Source organism: Geospiza fortis, unplaced genomic scaffold (genome assembly GCF_000277835.1).
Source record: "Geospiza fortis unplaced genomic scaffold, GeoFor_1.0 scaffold16, whole genome shotgun sequence".
In the NCBI taxonomy this organism is placed as follows: domain Eukaryota; kingdom Metazoa; phylum Chordata; class Aves; order Passeriformes; family Thraupidae; genus Geospiza; species Geospiza fortis.
In genome coordinates, this window is record NW_005054302.1 from 2263302 (window position 1) to 2278683 (window position 15382).

At 34.9% G+C, this 15382-nt stretch overlaps 1 protein-coding gene across 1 annotated transcript in view; it reads right to left on the minus strand.

The window, feature by feature from the left end:
• Positions 1-750: 750 nt before the first annotated feature.
• TNFRSF19 (TNF receptor superfamily member 19) overlaps positions 751-15382 on the minus strand; it is a 57494-nt gene continuing 42862 nt past the window's right edge. Inside the window, exons 6-10 of the mRNA XM_005417682.3 lie at positions 10268-10432; positions 8881-9006; positions 7964-8066; positions 5504-5904; positions 751-3076 (exon numbers count right to left, since the gene is read on the minus strand). Coding sequence (XP_005417739.2) covers positions 5511-5904; positions 7964-8066; positions 8881-9006; positions 10268-10432 — 788 coding nt within the window. The 3' untranslated portion in view covers positions 751-3076; positions 5504-5510. The remainder of the gene's footprint in view (positions 3077-5503; positions 5905-7963; positions 8067-8880; positions 9007-10267; positions 10433-15382) is intronic.

Consider the following 15382-nt stretch of genomic DNA (forward strand, 5'->3'; position numbering starts at 1 on the left):
TGCTATTCTGGGCAGGAGATCCCCCGTTAAGCTCTGAATTATGTACTTCAAAGAATGTAGAAATAACAGCACTACACTGAAAAGAACCAATGTGCAATTTGCTCAACTAAACCAGAGACAGGGACAGAGCAGCTTTTGAGTCTCCCCCCAACTTTCCCCCCAAAAATCACACACTCCAGACAAGCACCCTGGCTTTAGGTTATCTGCAATCCCTATCTGGATTCAGTTTCCAGTCACTGCTTATGGCTTTATCATAAGGACCAATTTTATGCAATTATCAAATTACTCTTCTCAGTCTTCTACTCTTGTCAGTCAGACTGTGCCATTCCTTTCTTATTAATTTAAATTGTGGTCATGACTCCAATCCTGCTTCAAAAATACAGATCCACTCATTATTTGCTTATCTGTCTTGTCTGAAAAAACTTAGTGGTGTGGAGCACCAGGTTCTCTTTTCTAAGACATTGTAAAGACAGCAATTTGATTTTCCCCCCCACCTCTTTTTCCTCCCCCTTTTTTGAGAAGCAGAATTTTTAAACTGTTTTGAAGCACTATGATTTTAAGCATTGCTGTTAATTTACTGCTTCTTCAGGGCCCTCCTGCTTGAAGAATGATGTTACTGCTAAACTGCAAACATCTCAAGACGAAGACATATCAAAATCTACCATAACTTTAATATAATTACCCCATCATGGTAAAAGAATTCTTTTAAAATCTTAAAAGAATTCTAAAAGAATTAGAATAATTCATCACTAAATTTGTACAGAAAGCTATTATTAATTTGAGGTCAACAAACCAAGACTGGTTTGTTCACGTAACATTTTATTCACAAGTAGAAAAAAGTATTACAAAACAATTTATACAAGGTTTTAATTTACATTTGTTAAAGGAGTATTTAAAACAGCACTGTAAGTCCCTAGACATGACATGTGGGCAGTCTAAATGCAGTGACAGTGGATGTTTTCTATTGGCATGTACAACATTGCTTGCCACAGGCAATATACAAAAGACCAATTTGGTTAAATTAAGGAAAAAAGTATATACAAAATATACACATATATCTAAAAAACACTCTCTTAATTTTTTCCTCCCAATTTGCTCTCAAGCTTTCACTCATTAAAAAAAAAAGAGTATCTTTTTCTAGGGTTGCTGGATAAAACAATTAAACAGAGTTTAAATTCCAATAGGAAAACACATTGTGGCAGATGCTGGCAAAATTTTTGAACATTGCTTTTTCAAGAACTGTTATTAGTGAAAAGTTAAATCTCTGTATGTTCTGGAAATATTTTGCCATATACTGAAATGCACATTGGATGTTTTTTCTATTTACAAAGTATATACAAAGAAGCACACATCTCTTCATGCACTTGTAGTGAAAAATAATGTTTTGTAACTTCTTAAATGTATGAAAGCATACAAAGAAATTATTCAAAAGTACTAATATTTAAATGCATATGTGAAAGTATTTATCTGAGTAATTGTACTGTATAACTGCTTATTATTCCATCAGTGACCAAATGTGGTATCTACTACTTAAAACACCAAACCCAACAACAGCCAGAAAATCCCTTGGGTAACTTGTTCACATTGGTTTGAATTTGGGAACTGTTATTCATGGCTTTTGCACAAAGGAATAATCTCAATGGGGAAGAGCTGGAGCATCTCTCTGCCATGGCTGCCTGTACTGTTTTTAGATATTTTTGTGCAAGTCCAACCTTCTTCTCTGTGCTTCAAAGCAAAAATCTTTTTCCATAATGGATTCTGAATACTGTCTCAACATTTCTATTGCCACACAAACTATGTGTGGAAAGATGAGTCATATTTATTGCCAATTTGTTGGCATCTGTTTTGCTGATTGCTTTGCTTTAGTCAAGGCACATTGGGTACTTTAAGGAATAATTGCTAGAGTTCATCACAGACAAGTCTGAGCCTGTTGAGTGTCATGAATCAGTGGAGGTTACTGACATTATCCACAGAAGCAAAAAGTATTTTAGGGATGAAAATAGCTGAAAAAAATGATATTAAGGGATATGATAAAGCAAACCACTTCTTATGCTTTGTGTGCAAAATTTGAATTGATGCAGTACTACAGTGAGAAGGACAGAGGGTCTTAAATGAAAGTGACTTCTAAATGAATGAATTAGTTCACCACAGAGACTGACTCTTAAAAATAATGCACTAATAAAAAAATCTTGGTAACAGTCTCACTGTATAAATACTTTCATGGCACACCTGCTATAGTCTGACGTTTTGATTTGATAGTTGATTACAATTATTTCAACATTCAAAATTATATGCTATAACAAGAAGTGCTGTATTCCAATACTGAGACTACTAATTAAACACAATGTCCTTATCTATATGTCTGACCTTCATTAAACTAAATCTAATTTAAAGCTAATCTCCTGCTACACTTAACAGAACAATGCCACCTCCCAAAAATGTAATAATTGGATGGAGGGGACTTCAACCACACATACTGTAACATGCTAATTCTCTAACTCCCCAAACTAGCTTATTGACTATAATGTAATACATAATAAAAGCTTCAGTTTATTAATAGGTGATCCTTTTATAAACAGAAATGGATTTTTTTTTACAAATTTTACGTCCTTCAATAGCAGGAATACTATTTAAAATTAGAACCAGCAGAAAAAAAATCCTAATGCATGCACAAGTCTGCATGCAGAGTAACTGGCACCATATTGTCCCACATCTTCTACACCTGTAGCCATATTTGAGATCCCCCCTAAACACTAAAGTATTTCTATTTCTTGCTGTATTTACATATACTATTAAGCTCATTCCATGAGACCTTTTGAGACTCTGAGGAAATAGAAATAGAGATTGGAAAGGTCATAAATCCACTTTCAGGGTCCTCATAGGATGCTCCTTGAAGTTTAACTTCACAGCTGTTACAGCTCAGACACAACTGCTCAGAAGGTGTGAAAATGATGCCATTTTTTTCCAGCTGGATTGGATATCATGCAACACTGAAGACCAGACTATGTTTGATGAGAATCAGCAGGGGAGTGTAAGGAAAGCATTCAGCTTTAGTGCTGAGAAACAGCTCCAGTCCCTAAAACAAAGGAAAGAAGAGTGGTTACATAAATTCATAAGAAACTTGTATGCACTTCTGTATTTGACTAAACAATAAAAGAGTAGAGGTGTACTTACTGCTTGCTGTAAAATTCACCTAAATATGAAGATTAAACTTCTATTAAAACCCACATTAAAAAGCTTAGAATTGTGTGTACATGTATAAGATATGCTATATTCTGATTTTGTGTTATTCTTTTGAAACATAATAAAAATAAAACATTGACCTAGGAAAGACTGTAATACATCCTCAGGCAGTACAAAGACCACCCTTGCCTCAAAATATTTCAAAAAGACATGAAAGATGAAGAGCAGATGGGAAAAAATGCTATAGACTGACATGAAATGTCTTGGAGTTGTACAGCTGGCCAGTGTTCATCCTGAAAATACATCTCAAGTAAGCCTAGTCCTGGTCCTAGTCCCATAAACACTACTGACATTTCTCTGCCAAAAATGCACACATAATGATGCACTGTAGCGTCTGAATGGGGAAAAATTGTACAAAATGAATCAGTAGGGTCTATTATAGGAAAAAAAATGAAGAAAAAATTAACCCTCCTGAAGACCTTGATTATTCAAAAGGATACACAAATCTCAGTATAATAGAGAACAGCAAAAAACTATCAAAGCATACAGGATTTTGAGATGCTAGAAAAGCTGTCTCCATACACACAGAAATCAATAAGAAAATTTACAGTTCATACACTGTAACAAGTATAGTGAAATAAAAACTAATTTTTGTAGTCATATTTTTTAATCCTGTGGTCCTTTTGATCTAAGAAAATTCTTAAATAATATTAATTGCATACCTCTGAAGTTGATGCATGGTTTGGTGGGAAAACACCCACAAATTTCTGATTTTTAAAATCTTGTTTATATGGAAATGTAGTCCCTTAAAACATCAGGAACTGCTAGGAACTAACAGCGCTGAGATCTGAAGTTGTATCCATGTCACTGTCCCCTCCTACACACAGCTACAGAGTACAACCGTCACCAAACAATACCGGGCACACACCAAAACAAAACTGTCAGTGCTGCTATCTGACACAGGGGCAGGTAGTGCCCAGCATTGTAACAGACAAAACTTTACACTGTAAATAATACATTGAGAGAAAGATGTGCCACCTGGATAAGGCTGATGTTGTCAGTGACACAGCAGATTTTCAGGTTACAAGTTCCACTGAAGTCAATGGCAAAGCCATTCTAGATTTAACAGTCAGTTCCCTTCCCTTTTCTCCTCTTGACAATGTCACCTAAACAATCAAGGATTTACAAAGAAACTACTGCACTTATATGTTTTCAGAATATGTGTGGTTCTTGATAATTACTAATTACTTTCTACTTCATATTTAGGAATAACACAAAAGTGTTAATGCAAACCAAATGGAAGAGGATCAAAGGAATGCAGTTTTACTTCTGCAGATGGCCCAAAATTTTCGTAATTACAGATAGCATAATTTTCTTAATTAAATTTGGTGCATTATTAATATTAGTGGCAACTTCTTGTGTTCCTGCCTCTGAGTTCATGCACAGGAGACTGTTTCTCCTTTCCAGCCACAACCTGCACAGGCCTGGAGTAACAACACCACTTGCCATCAGAACACAGGCCATAATTTGGGATCCTTTCACAGATTAGTTACTTGAGGCCCCAGATTACTTCCAAAAGTAGAAAATTCCATTTTAAAAGTACAGAGCACAGGTAACATTAAAAAAGATATAATGATGAAGCAGCAGCAATGTGACTTTTTGCAACAGTTCCATTGTTACATAGTTGAGACAACTGTTTATCACCTCTTCACATTTTGACCTCAGACCTGCATTTTCTCTGAGCTTTTATACATAAAGTTGCATTTTATGGACTAACTTACATTTTATCTGATGACATGGGAATATAAATAGCATTATAAGGCATTTGAGATTCTCTTGTGTTTCTAGTACTACTGCAGTAACTCCACAGAAAGGCTTTGTAAATATTTTTAAATGAACACTTGTATGTCTTTTATGCTTTGTTTGCAATAAGCAAAGCCAATTCCTCTGTTCTCACTCATAAACAAAGGCTAGCCTCACACGATGGTTTGGTCACTGGTCACAAGGCTATTAAACTGAATTTTTCTCTTAAAATTTAATGAAAAAAATCCTTGATAAAAGCTGACTGATGTACAGACTTACCCCTGTATTCTGAATAATATTTCAACACCACAGTTTGCGTAATTACACCTTTCAAATTCAGTTAATGATTTAAAAATGTGAAACTGCTGGATCTCTTGTAGAAGTTTAATTTATTTCGGCAATAGCTAGGTGTACACTATGGAGAAATATAGCCCTAGAACTTCTTACAATTCTATATTTATCTAGCTCTACATGCCTGGAGCACTTATTCTCATTCCTTTGTAGTTATGTTTTTTACCTCTTTATCAGTCCGTAGAGTCATTTGTTGTTCCATTACACTTTGTCTTTGGCTGGCTTTCAGCAGTCACCGAGTTCTGAAGTGATGAAACTTCTGTGCATGTTCTATGTTCGGAGATTTCAAAGGACTTTGCAACATTTTCATCAAGAGACTTAGCTGAAAGAAGTACTTCACTTGGTTCCTGGTTATTATCCAATTCAACGGCGGCTGCATTTTCAGTCTCAGGGCTGCAGGATTTTGCAGATCCTCCAGCCAGTTCTGAATATGATTCACAGATAGAAATGCTGTCACAACAAGCTGAGTTTTGCATAAGAGGCCAAGCATCTGGAATGTCTCCACAGGCAGAGTGTGAAAGAGAACCAAGGAAAGCAGGAATCATTTCTCCAACAGAATCAGCAGCTCTGCAGAAGGATAAAAGGCACATGACTTACAAAGCATTCCAGAAAATATTATCGGTATTTTAATTACTGATCATTTGTAATAGGTATTTCATGAAGGGTTAACAGGGTTATATTAATACTCTAAAGACATCCTGTACAAAGTAATTCTACTGAGAAGGAATACAGTCTGTTCCTTGGCTGGAAATGACAAAAGCTCTGGTGACCAATACTCTGGACAGTGAATCCAGGATTCCACAAAACATGAACTACAGTTGGAGTTGTTTAGGGTCAGAAATATGACAAAAAATACTATAGTAGTGTTCAGGTATAAACACTGTCACAAAGAAGAAGGACTTTTTTTTTCTCAGTGCATGGATAGGGGAGTATTAAGACAAGATGTAACAGGCTTAAAATGCAGCAACAAAGATGGTTGGGCAGAGCCTAGAATCTCCAACACTGGGGGAGTTTGGTTGGTTTGGTTTTTTAATTCCCCAAATTGTAGACAGACAAATATCTAATGGAAGTAAAAGAAGTAAAGTGGCTTCAGACTGGGAGAATGGAACAGGCAAAAAGGCTTCTTGAAACTGTGTTTGCTTTAAACCTGAAAACGTATTCACTTTAGATTTTTCAGTTTGTTCTATCTAGCCTTCAAAATGTGAAAAGTTTTCATTCTATTCTCTTTTACATGTAAAGGACACAATGTTAAAGAAGAGCAAGCATTATTTTTATTTTATGGAAAATGGAAGTAAGTATAAGTGGAAACTCAGTATTATCTACCTCAAGTGTATTTAAAGTGCATGATAATAGTGACATGTGCCAAACACTGTTGAAAGTCCAGTAGTGTTTCTCACTATATATACACCAAAAAAAGTATTAACAAAGCCAGGAAATTACACCAATGTTTTATTTCCAAAAACTGTCTGCAGATTTTTAAAAATGCAAGGGCTATGTAGAGTCTGATATGCAGTGTGACAAAACTCGTCCCATATTAACACGCCTAGAACAGTTTTTAAGTAGCCTTACTCATTTCCAAAACATGACACTTTAATAGCTTTGATATACACACAAAGCATTTTCAGAGATGAGGCCAAAAGTCAGGACATTGCACCACAATTGAAGGAAATACATTATTCTGGCAAAGGAAATTGGCACAAGCTCCATTTCTACTGGAAGGAACCACAGGATCTTTGATGTCCACATAGCATGGATATTACAGTTATTTTTAAAGCCTTAACCAAAAGATCCCTCAAAAAGTACACAACTCTCAATTTGTCAGCCTTGGTGGTATACAAGGATGACTCAAGCTTGTTGGTATTTAAACAAGTTGTTATAGAAAACTTAGATATTTGTACTTAGGTCGCTAAGTCACCTTGCACAAACAATACTTATGAAGAAGCCGCCTCTACGTTTATAGTAACATGTGGCCATAAGAACAAAACAGCTGAAGACCAATTTAAACCTTATATGGAAAATCATTCTAGCTAAAAGAAATAAATACATCCTGTATTAAAATCTGTAACCAGGAAACTCTGAAGGACACCATAAATTTTATATATTTAGCTCGTGGCCCTGCTGTAAAAATAACTACTACTATACTTACACTCAGCTGATTGGGAGAAAATAAAAGCTAAAACCTGCTAAAAATTCAGAAATAATAGATATTTCAAATCTTGCAGTCCTGAACAGTTCCTTAAAAGAAAATCTTCATGCCACTTGTGAACTGTACCTCAATCCTGCCAGATTCATGGGTTTATGCAGCAACTTGCTAACCATTAGCAGAAGAGGGTAGTGGCCAAAGCCTGTAAGGTGCCACAGAGTAGAAAGAACATTATCTGCTTGTGAGAGAAACCACTTCTTCAGAGAAACCCATGGATCAAGTCAGCATTTACTAAGTAATACTTAATTTTGTAATATTTAATTTTTTCACCATAAACCTACTCTTGCACAACATTGGATGATATGGGTACAGCTCATCAAAATCCCTCATTCCACTTCAAGCAGCTGTTGTCTCTGTATAAATATTAATTTGACTGCATAAAAAATACTTCATGTTTAATACATATTTGTAAAACTGAGTTACCTTTCATTGAGCGTGGTCTGTGAGTGGAAAGCACAACTGTGACTGCTGTGCTCCATGCTACAGGTTTCATCACAGCACAGTGAGGGAATCAAGTGAACTGGTCCTGAGGAATGAAAATTAATTTTAATAGTGTTAAAACCATCAAAGCTCTGTATAAACTTAGTCTCTGATCTTTTTCAAACTTGAGTATTAGTTTGCCAGTTACATTATAACACATGAATTGAGGAAATGTTTTTACAGCAAGAGATTTATTGCTGTAAAAACATTTTAAAGAACATTTTTATTCCTTTAAAATTGAAATATTTATAAAAGCCAAGTCCTTCCTCTAGTAGTAACATAGAAGCCAGTCATGAGTACCTAATTTTTAAATTAATTTTCTTGTCAGTTGAATACACATAAGTGGAAGCATTCTGAGTAAAGCTGTTAGGATGATATTTAATCCTGTGCTTTTGTGTTAAATTATGTATTTCTTAATTTTTCTTATTATTTCTTATTGTCTTATTGTTTCTTCTTCTTATTATTTCTTAATGTCATAACTGCATTTGTTCTGATATGACTTCACAAAAATGGCAAGGATTTGAATTGTCCAGGTTGTTAATGTCCTTTAGCATTCATACCACATTCTTAGATACTCTCTGGTAAATCCTTCACACTAATTTAAGTCTCAAAGCCATATGCAGTGCTATTTTTATCAGACATAAATGAGATATTTTAATTTTTTTTCAAGTGAAGTCACTGAAATGAATACAGGAAGAAACAACAACAAAAAAACCCAAATAGCTACTTTAAAATCCCTTCTGCTTATTAAGAAATCAGCCTAGGACAACGGTTAGTTTGACAGTGTTAGCTCTGCAGTTGAATTGTCACAACTCAAATGTTAGATAAAATAAAGTCACCTTTCAGCAGACATAACATACCACATGTCTGTGATGCACTTCTTTGGCACTGGCAGCATGTTCTGTGGTCATATTCACTTAGCCGTGGTCTATCAAAACATGATAATTCAGAGCCATTGTAGTGAATGTCTTGTGATCTCAGAGACCCTTTGAACAAAGTGAATAAAAATCCATGTCATTAAGTGTTACCCTTTCTCCTGCTCAGAGCCCTCTATCTTTACAAAATGTGTAATTGTCATGCTATAAAGTATGTCCATACATTTTCCAACTGAAAGACCCACAGTGACCATGTGGCTTCCAATAACATAAACCACAGATTTTGCAGCAAAGCCTAGAACAGCTGGTTCAACTACAGCCTCTTCTAGGAAGACATCTGCTCTCATTTGGATGATTTGAGAATATATCTTATTCACTGTTACATTTCTGCAGTGTTTAATGATTCTCAGTGATTCCCATCTGAAATTTTCCAGAGTCAGCTTTCAGCCACTGGGATTTTGTTTATATTATCTTAAAGAGCTTTATATTAACAGCAGACTACCTTTAATCTCTGTAATTGTAGGCCAAGGCAAACAAGTTACTGCAGTTCACTAAATGAAGTCTGAATTCACTGTGTCAGAATTTCTCAAAACTCATGTGTAAAGCAAATTCTAGGTTAGGAACAATTCTTACAATGCCTCTGTAAACCTCTGTAAATTTCTGCTTGTGCTGAGAGCAGCAGTAACATCAATTCATCCTAGACAATATTCTTGTTTGGCATCCAGGGTTCATTAGATGCTATAAACATATTTTAATAAAAGTTTTATAAAACTATAAATGGGAACTAGAGTGCTTTTCACTTTTTTCTTTCTTAATTGAAATTAAGAGGCAGAAAAATGTTTATTATAAACAAATTACATTGATGAACTGTTAAGGATTTAAAAGAAATTTACAGATCTGTCTCAGGCATTGAATTCATCTTGAATATGCCCATAAAACCATAACTGTTAGGGACAAATCTCTCATCTACACTGGCCACATTCATTATCTTGATGACCTAATCTGTGTTTCACAATAGCATTTGATGCACAGATCTTCCAAACTGGTATTTCCACATCGACATTGCAACTCTGTAACGTCCCATCTTGGATCATGAATAGTCCAAATGTATCTGTGCAGCCTCTAGCAGAGTATGGCATGGAAGTGATGTAATTGGAGTATTTCTGGGCATTTACACAGCATTTTCTCAGTAGCAGCTGAAACTTTTGAGTTGGCAAACTTGGATGGAGTCCTGGGCTCTGCTGCATTGACCATCTCAATGCTAAACTTGCTTAAATGATGTAGACACTTCATTTCTTTACCTACAGAGGGATCTGCCAAACTAATACCACTTATAAATATTACCAAAAAACAGTATAAATTGGAAACTCACAGCTTGGTTTTTTCTCCATGAACTGCCTCTTGCAATAGATAACACAAAGGATGAGAAGAGCCAAGAGCACTGTTGCAAGTGCACTGCAGATAACAGCTGCCAGAGCAGTGTCTCGAGGGCTGGAAGCAGTTGAAGGGATCTTCACAAGATTTACCTTGGTAGTACCTGAAATATAATTAAATAATAATTAAGGCAAACTGCAGACATTTCCAGAATATAGTCATGGAAATGAAAGTCTGGGAAACAGAAGAGGTTTGTGGCACAGAAAAAAAGTGAATGTTTTTTAAAAAAAAGAAAATGTACAACACATAGGTAGATATGATCATCAGCACCTTCAGTATGAAAAAGAGTCTTAGAAAAGATATATTGCAAAATGTGCCATTATGAGTGGACCTGCACACCAAGACATTCAGACTGTCCATGAGAATGGAATCAGATCCTCACCATGAAAACAAAGGCATTTGAATGTTTAATGCCACATTAATTTAATATGGAGAACATTTCCTAGGGCAGAGCTGAGAGAGTGATCCACTAGAGGGAGGCACAAATACATGAACTTCCCTTAATAAGGAAATTTTCTGGGCACTGAGACACCCACAGAAGTTCAAATGCTGTCAAAGTTATCATCCTGCTTTGTTGCATATGTCATGACACCATGGTCACTTCCCAAGATCAAACCCAAGATTTCAACTCTGCAAACTCTGTTTCTTTTTAATACTAGTGCTTTTTTTTTTTTTAATACTAGATAATACCTCTAGTCAACGTTCAACAGATTAACTTTATACCCAAATTAGTGAAGACTTAAGCAATATTTCCAGCTGCAAATGTTTTCACATTTAGGTGGAAAGTGAAAAATATTTTTAAAGGATCAAAACTTTAACTACAACTGTTGAAACTGTCTTAAATTATGTATTTTAAAATTAAATTATTTTTTAAACAATCTATGAATTTTGACAGCCCATCTATTTCAATCTGCTGTGAAGTCTTCCTAAATTCAATAAGAAAAAAGGAATAAAACATAGAGTACTTCTATGACAGCAAAATTTTAAGACACCACAAACCATATTTTACTAACTTTCAAAAATAAATTACCATGCCTATTTACCCCAGAAGATATTTGGTTAAAACCTAAAGACTATAATATCCTAAGAAATGGCCCGTGCAGTCGTAAGTTTAAATTGTGAGATAAATGTCTGCCAAAGTATATTAAAACCTCTAATCAAATTGTACATAAATACAATTGTTCAATATCATTACTGCAATTTCATGATGGCAAGAAATAACTTCCTAGCTTAGCTAGTGCAATCAGTGGAATTTCATTACTAAGGAATAATTTTCTGCAATAGTTATGGTATTTTCTCTACACACATCAAACATGGGCACCAAAGTGTTTGTGATACTGTATTGCTTTGTTATATAGGGACTGACAAAACTTAGGCATTTTGAAAAATTGACTTAATTCTAAGACTTTAGAACACTTAATGCCAAAGAAAAAAACCTCACTATTCTATGTAATAAAGAATCTAGAAAATTAAAGAAATAACCCACCAAATAAATTAAATAAAAACAGTTTCTGCAGCTTATATGTACTTGCTAGTAAATAGGGTAATACAAAAAAGTGGAGAGATCAGATCATAGCCATTATACAGAAGAAAGTTTAGTTGCTCATTTCCTGATTTCAGCATGAAGAGAAACAATATCACTGCATTTTCATCTGCTTAAATATTTCCATTTACCTTCAATTTGTACTATTATGTTCCACTGTCACATCAAAATCTGAAGAGCAAATTCATAGCAGATCTTTTTTACATGCTTTCAACTTGCCAAATTGCAGAGACTGAAGCAACTGGAGAAAGTACAACAGAGAGCCAGAAAAATGACTGTGGAACTGAAGATTCTCTCTCTTATGATCAAAATTGGAGAGAGCTGGGATGGCTCAAGCTCAAGAAGGCTCAGGGGAACCTCATCAGTTTGTATAAATCCTTGGAGGGAGCATGCAGAGAGGACAGAGCCATGCTCCTTTCTCAGTCAGTGCTAAGTTCTGTGGCCTCTTTTCCAAATTTCCAATATTACTTTTAAAGCAAATGCAATAAGTGTCATAATAATTTGTTGTAACTCAAATGCTCTTGGCAGGAGCACCTCAATCTTCCACAGAAAAAACTTTTCACTCAGTTTCTAGGATTCTTGCACCTGTAGTTTATAGTTTAAGCAGACTGAAAAAAATTCTGCATGAAGTTCCAGGATATCTGTGAGAAGCAGTAAATATATATAAAATCCTCTCTATATAGCTAGGTGTGCTGGCTTTGGTGTGAAGATCAGACTGTGCTTTGGTATCAGGTTTTCAATTTTAGTTAACTGCCTGATCTAGTCTTTAGAAGGTTAAAGACGGACTGGACAAGTATTTAAAAACCAGACAATAAAAAAAGTGATCTGAACATCTTCAAATATTTTTCATATCAATACATCTATTTGTATTAATGCACATAAGAGCACTAAACAGTTCTTAGCAATTAGGCCTTCATAATTTGCAGAAAAAAGAACTATCAATTTTGAAGCCCAAAAAAGAAAAGGAGCACAGGAAATGAAGCTTCTATGTTTTTGTCTCTTCATTTGCTTACAAAATACATCTATTTTCAAGTACAGTTACATATTACGTATTCTAGGAAAATATAAATTATGTATTTCCTTAACGTCCATCAGCAATATTCAAACTGGAAATGCAGTGATTTCATTTTAAACAGGGATAGCAAAACTGAAATTTTTTTAGCCATCTAGCTATTTAAGATTTATTTTGTTGATTTTTTTTCACTTGAGAAAGCAATTTTCTATTCCTGAGAATGTCTACCACTCATCTTCACCTTCAAAGAACTTTTTGGAATAGCTACTCTGAGCAGTCCATTGTAGTCTAGCTCTAATTATAATGATAGTGATCTTCCCTGCAGAGACCAACATTTCAGAAGTGGATTGCTATTGTAGAAGTGGCCCGTTGGGCATTGCTGAACTCTGCTTTCAGTGTTACTCAGACATGTATGCATTTTCATAAACTCTTTCTTTTCACAGACTTAATGGTCCCACTTCAGTAAAGCAAGGAGTTGCATTTTAAATTTAAACTTGTACTTACTTACATCTATTAGATTATTACATGATTAAATTTAAATATGCAATTAAACACTTTGTGAACTGGATGGGATACATTCAGAAAGGAGGGAGGAGGTGCACACTGTTTTCTGATTGTGGAAAGCATGTGCATATTATCCATATTTTATTTAAGAAGTTTATTTCCTTTTTAAGTCTTTGTTCTAACATATTCTGAAAATGTGCTAATGTTGAAGGAGAATTGCCCAAAATATCAAACTGTCTGCTGCATAATTTTGAGCAGTAAGCCTAAATACACATTCTTCCCTTAATTAATCAATATTACATTATAATGGCAGTATATGCAAAGGTGTGGTTCTCAAAAGCAAGTAAAGTTGCTGTTAATCCAAGGCAGTCAAACAGCAGTAACTCAGCTAATATGGAACATATGAATCCCAGCTGTATCACTAAAATCTCTGCCAATAAACAGAATAGCTGAATTTTCGGCCTATTATACCAAACAACAAGAGACAGGGAAAAATATAAAATACTTCCTTTGTCACTGATTTCATGTTTGTTTTCTCCATTTTTATTCATTTATTTTTTCAGAACCGTGATTAATTACAGTTGCTACTGGAATCAGCAAACCTAAAAGAAAGCTTTTTGTGGTAGATCAACCATGTGAAAACAGAACTTGCAATGCTGTATATTTCTTCCATGGATACAGGAAACATATAATAACTAGTAAAGCTGAGGAGAATAAAATGTGGAATATTATTGTTTGAGTTTCTTTCTTAATGTGTCCAGTCAATGCTAACCTAAAGAGAGTTTACTCAAAATAACAAAGCTAATCCAAACTGCACTTAAAAAGCAGTAAAATGGTAACATTGTACAGAGTGCCATCTGTTACTATCAGGATTGGAAGTAAGATGCAAAGCTTAAAATGCTGCTAACTCCTGGAATATGGGTATTCCTGGTCGACAGGGGAAAGGAATATTTGCCTTTTACAAAAACTGTTTTCCCATTACCTTTATGTTGAATGGCCCAACTTAGTGGTATCAACCTTAATTTGACAAGAATTAAGGGCTCAGACATACCCTCAAGTTATGTAATTTAACAAGTTACTGCCTGTCAGCTGCACTGCAGTGGCTATCTGTGTGTGTGCCCTTGATCCACGGAAAAGGCAAGGCAGTGTCAAGCAATGTGGCTCACTTTGAAATTCCTCCATTTTGAAAAAAAAATAATAAATGTTTATATTCATTTAAAAGTAAGAAGGCAATATGCTTACCTAGCCCTGAACAGCAAAAGGATGTTTTATATATCCTTATATATTATGTAGACAATTCAGACACTACATGTACAAGATCTGTATACAGAGATTAAATATGTATGTTTTATATACTACTGAGCATCAACATAAATGGAAAGCAAGTTTCCCCAAAAATATCTTTGAGTCTTTACAAAGCAGCAGATTGCCTCCCTTCTCCCGGTCTTTCAAGTAGGAGGTAAGAAACTTTATTAAATTACTGTTGGAGACTGTGGTAAACAGTGGGGACAGAGTCTCCCAACATCTGTAAAAAGACAGCCTTTTGCGTGCACAGCCTACACCCAAAGTTCATCATGTCAAACCACATTTTTCAAATGTGCTCCAAGTGCTGACTACAATTTTTTTCTTTTTGTTAGTTTTATTTTGCTGGTTTTGTTATTTTTTTAATAAATGTACCAAAAAGCCCCGGGGGAGAAAATGACTATTCAAGTATTTATCCATTGTTTGGAAATCCTGAGAAATATGCTTATAAATGAAAATGTTTGAAATTTGATTTATTCATTTCCAAGACCATTTCTCTTGCACTGTGTATTTTCACAAACTCCAGCTGCTGACAGGCTTTTATGTTTAAAATAGTAGAACAATTGCACTGTGTATGTGAATTTAAAATATATATTAACTCCACAGTACTGGATATACACTACAATGTCTGTAAGGCATAGTCAACCTCTGCTACACATTTTTCTTTTAGCAATTCAGAGATGTGAAATCTT